This window comes from Cyprinodon variegatus, unplaced genomic scaffold (assembly GCF_000732505.1).
Source record: "Cyprinodon variegatus isolate N-32 unplaced genomic scaffold, C_variegatus-1.0 Scaffold600, whole genome shotgun sequence".
Lineage (NCBI taxonomy): Eukaryota > Metazoa > Chordata > Actinopteri > Cyprinodontiformes > Cyprinodontidae > Cyprinodon > Cyprinodon variegatus.
The window spans coordinates 263,755-267,130 of NW_015151053.1; the positions used below are offsets into that span (position 1 = coordinate 263,755).

The following is a 3,376-nucleotide window of genomic DNA, read 5'->3' on the forward strand; positions in this document are numbered from 1 at the left end:
TTGGTCTAACCATCATCATCCTCGTTGGCTCCTCTTTCCTCCAGTTTTCTCGGATAAAACGGACCGAATTCGCGGCTCTTTAAGGATTTATCGATCATTTCTCCTTTAAACGTGATTTAAATTCTCCAATTAGCGGAAAAATATTCTCTCAGATCCAGTTTCTGCTCTTTATTCCTGCCTGTGAACCCGAACAGAGATGTCCGTCGCGGGGTTGAAAAAGCAATTCCATAAAGCCACCCAGGTAAGAGAAAAACCCCCAATTTAATGTTATATTTTATTTATTTTAAATGCTTTGGATTATTCTCCTATAATTATTGTTTTAATTTTAATAGAAGTGAGCATCTTTACTTAAATTAGTCCTCTTTGCCTTATTAACCTTAAAATCAAATTCTCCAAAATCAAATATTGTTTTTAATATCTTTATTTTAACCTTTTAAAGCTCTTATATGTTATTTTCTAAACCTTTCTCTTGACATGCGTGTTTCTAAATATTTATTTGGTCTTTTTGTTTTTGTTTTTCATTCCAATTAAATTATTGAATGGATAGTTTTATGATGACATTTTAATTATTCTCGCGATATCTGATTATTTTTTCTTTTTTTTCCTGTTAAAATGAGGGTGAACCCCTTCTGTAACATTATGTAACAGTTTCTGTGCTGGAAGTCTGCAGAGCTGATTGGCTGTTGCTTCAAGCAACAGGGAATTCCCTCCATCCTCCTCCACATTCTTCCATCGTCATCCCTCCATCTTCCCTTTCACGTTTTACACACATTTTTTCTTTTAATACTTTATTTATCTGCTTTACTCATGCATTTCCCATTCATTTGGCTTTTGCATTCCTTCATCGCACATATTTTCCCCTTTTTTTCCCCTTCTTATTCAACTTGAACCCATACACTCTTCCTTCCATAATTCCTAGATGTTAGATTTTTCATTTATTTGTTTAGCTACATGTAGTTTAGCAAATGTTTCTAATAGTGTTGCACCAATACCATTATTTGGCCCCGATACCTGGCTGTATTGGCCGATACGGGTATCTGTATCGGTGCAACACTAGTTTCTAAGGAAGGGGACTAATCAGCCAATCAGATGAGGATTTCATCAAATATCTGATCACATCAAGTCAAATGGAGCAGATTGTTTTATATATTCATTTTTTTTCCTTTTCCGCTGGTCACAGTTACTTCCTTTAACGTACCTGACACCATTTGTCTTGTTGCATTTGGATCAAATCAGTCTGAGGAAGGAAAATATCAGATCCTTTAGCAAAGATAACATTTGTTTATTCGCTTTTCTGTTAAGGTGTTGTTTTCAGATGTTGCTCATGTTTTAGCGATTGTCTCTTCTTCTTTTGTCCTCCACCTGTTAGATTTCAGCTTTTAAACAGACGGAGAGGTCAGATGTTACCTGAAAAGTAGGGAAAGATTTGCCAAAGTCCAAATAAAGTGAATGAAAGCCTCTATAACTGTCAGGCTGTTTTCATTTTCTGTCATCATCGCCTTCGTGTTCCTGTTGAGCATCATTAGATCCAAAGTGTTTTCATTCCAGTTGTTATCGTCATCCTGTAACAATCCTGTCTCTCCTGTGAGGTTCTTTAATTTTGTGCCAACCTGCGTCCTTTTTCCCACTGTTATCTCCTATCCTGATCATCCTGTTTTCAGGCTGTTTGATGCTCCTCTTCTCCATGTTTCCATGTTTTTTTGCAGAATTTTAAAAAGCCGTGATTTTTGTTTGTATCAATCCACCGTCCTTTTTCTGCCTGTTTTTTCCCCCTTTCTTTATGAGGAAGACTTGTTATTATTCTAAACATGACCCTTTAAGATGAATCTTTCTCCGGATACGTGCCTCCACTGTCTTCTCTCTAAAGCCTCCATCCTTTCCATCTGTTCTCTAATGTTTCCTGTGTTAAAGCTCCTCATTCATTAATGCATCCTTCTGTATCTCCATCTTTCCCTTTTTTTCCGTCTTCTTTCATTTTCCTTTTTTTGCCCTGAACATCCTTTCATCGTCGTTTCCTCTAAGATGCAGCTGTTTGTGTCGCGTCGATCAGGCATAAGCCAGATGTTTACTTTGTGTGTTCTGGGCTCGGAGCCGAGCGAGCCGACATAGGAAGGGTTACCTCTGACCCGTTGGGCTGCTTGTTGGTTCTGTTTTGAATCAGACGGACCGGGTGTCGTTTCCACTCAGCCTCTCTGTCTCATTAGTCCTCCTGTTTCTTCCGCATCGTGTCACTGCTGTTGTTTCTGGAAACCTGTCAGAGGAATGTCCTCCTTCTGACTCGGATGCTTGCGCAGAAGTCGGCCTCCATAAACTCCAGCTTTCCTCATGAATATTCCAGTTATTGATCTGCGTGTGCACCACAGACCGGTCACTTTAAAGCTGTTGCTCTGACCTTCTGAGCTCTGCAAACATTTCATTGAGGAAGTCGTGGCTAATGGCCTTTAGTTAGAAGCTGCTGGTGTTTGGAGTTTGATGCAAAGCTTCTTATAGGAAGCATGAATGTAAAATTACATATAAAGTAACAAAAATGGTACGGAAATAATTATTTCAGTCTAGGAGCAAACATTTCTGCAGAAGGGCTCATCAGCTCTAAATCAGCACCACAACTTGAACTGATCAGGTTAAAAGACAAAACATTCAGTCATTTATATTCGTCAAGGTAAAGAAAAAGGAGCATCAGATGCGATTGCTTCAAATTCATTTTTTTTAAAACAAGCAGCATAAAGCTTTGCTGCAGTTTGCAGCTTCAGAATCAGAAATGCTTTATTTCCAAGTTTGATGCGTATAAAGATTGTTTAGCAGTTCTACACATAAAAAAGTAAACATGAAGTAGTGGAGGAGGTTCTTTTTCTGGGTGGATCATCTAAATAAGTGGTCATCCAAATTGTCAATCTTTCTGGTGATATGTTTACGTAAGGCCGTCCTACGTGCTCGACCCCATTTTCACTTATCGGTGAGAAAAAGTCATTAAAATTATTATTTTTTAAATTAAGGCCTTAATTGTATACATAACATAATTGTATACATATTTATGTATGTATATGTGTAGGTAGGTATGTATTTATATGGATATATATAGCAACATAATTATAAATATTAGGAAATACAAGAATTAAAGGGGTAGGAGCACATAAGTTTTACTTCTTCCTATTCCTTTTCGCACATGTAATAGAGGTTTATTAATTCAATTCAATTCAGTTTATTTATATTGCGCCAAATTCACAACACATGTCATCTCAAGGCACTTTACAGTTCAACCAGATCATACAGTCAAATTGATACAAAGTTTTCTATCTAAGGAAAACCTGTTGAATGCATCGACTCATTAACTCAAATGTAATCCCTCACACTAAGCATGCTTGTAGCGACAGTGCAG

The 3,376-nt window shown here is 37.4% G+C and overlaps 1 protein-coding gene across 1 annotated transcript in view; it reads left to right on the top strand.

The window, feature by feature from the left end:
- The window catches only part of sh3gl2 (SH3-domain GRB2-like 2), a 53,832-nt gene continuing 50,456 nt past the window's right edge, over positions 1–3,376 (top strand). Inside the window, exon 1 of the mRNA XM_015392646.1 lies at positions 1–241. Within this exon, the coding sequence (XP_015248132.1) occupies positions 197–241 (45 nt within the window). The 5' untranslated portion in view covers positions 1–196. The remainder of the gene's footprint in view (positions 242–3,376) is intronic.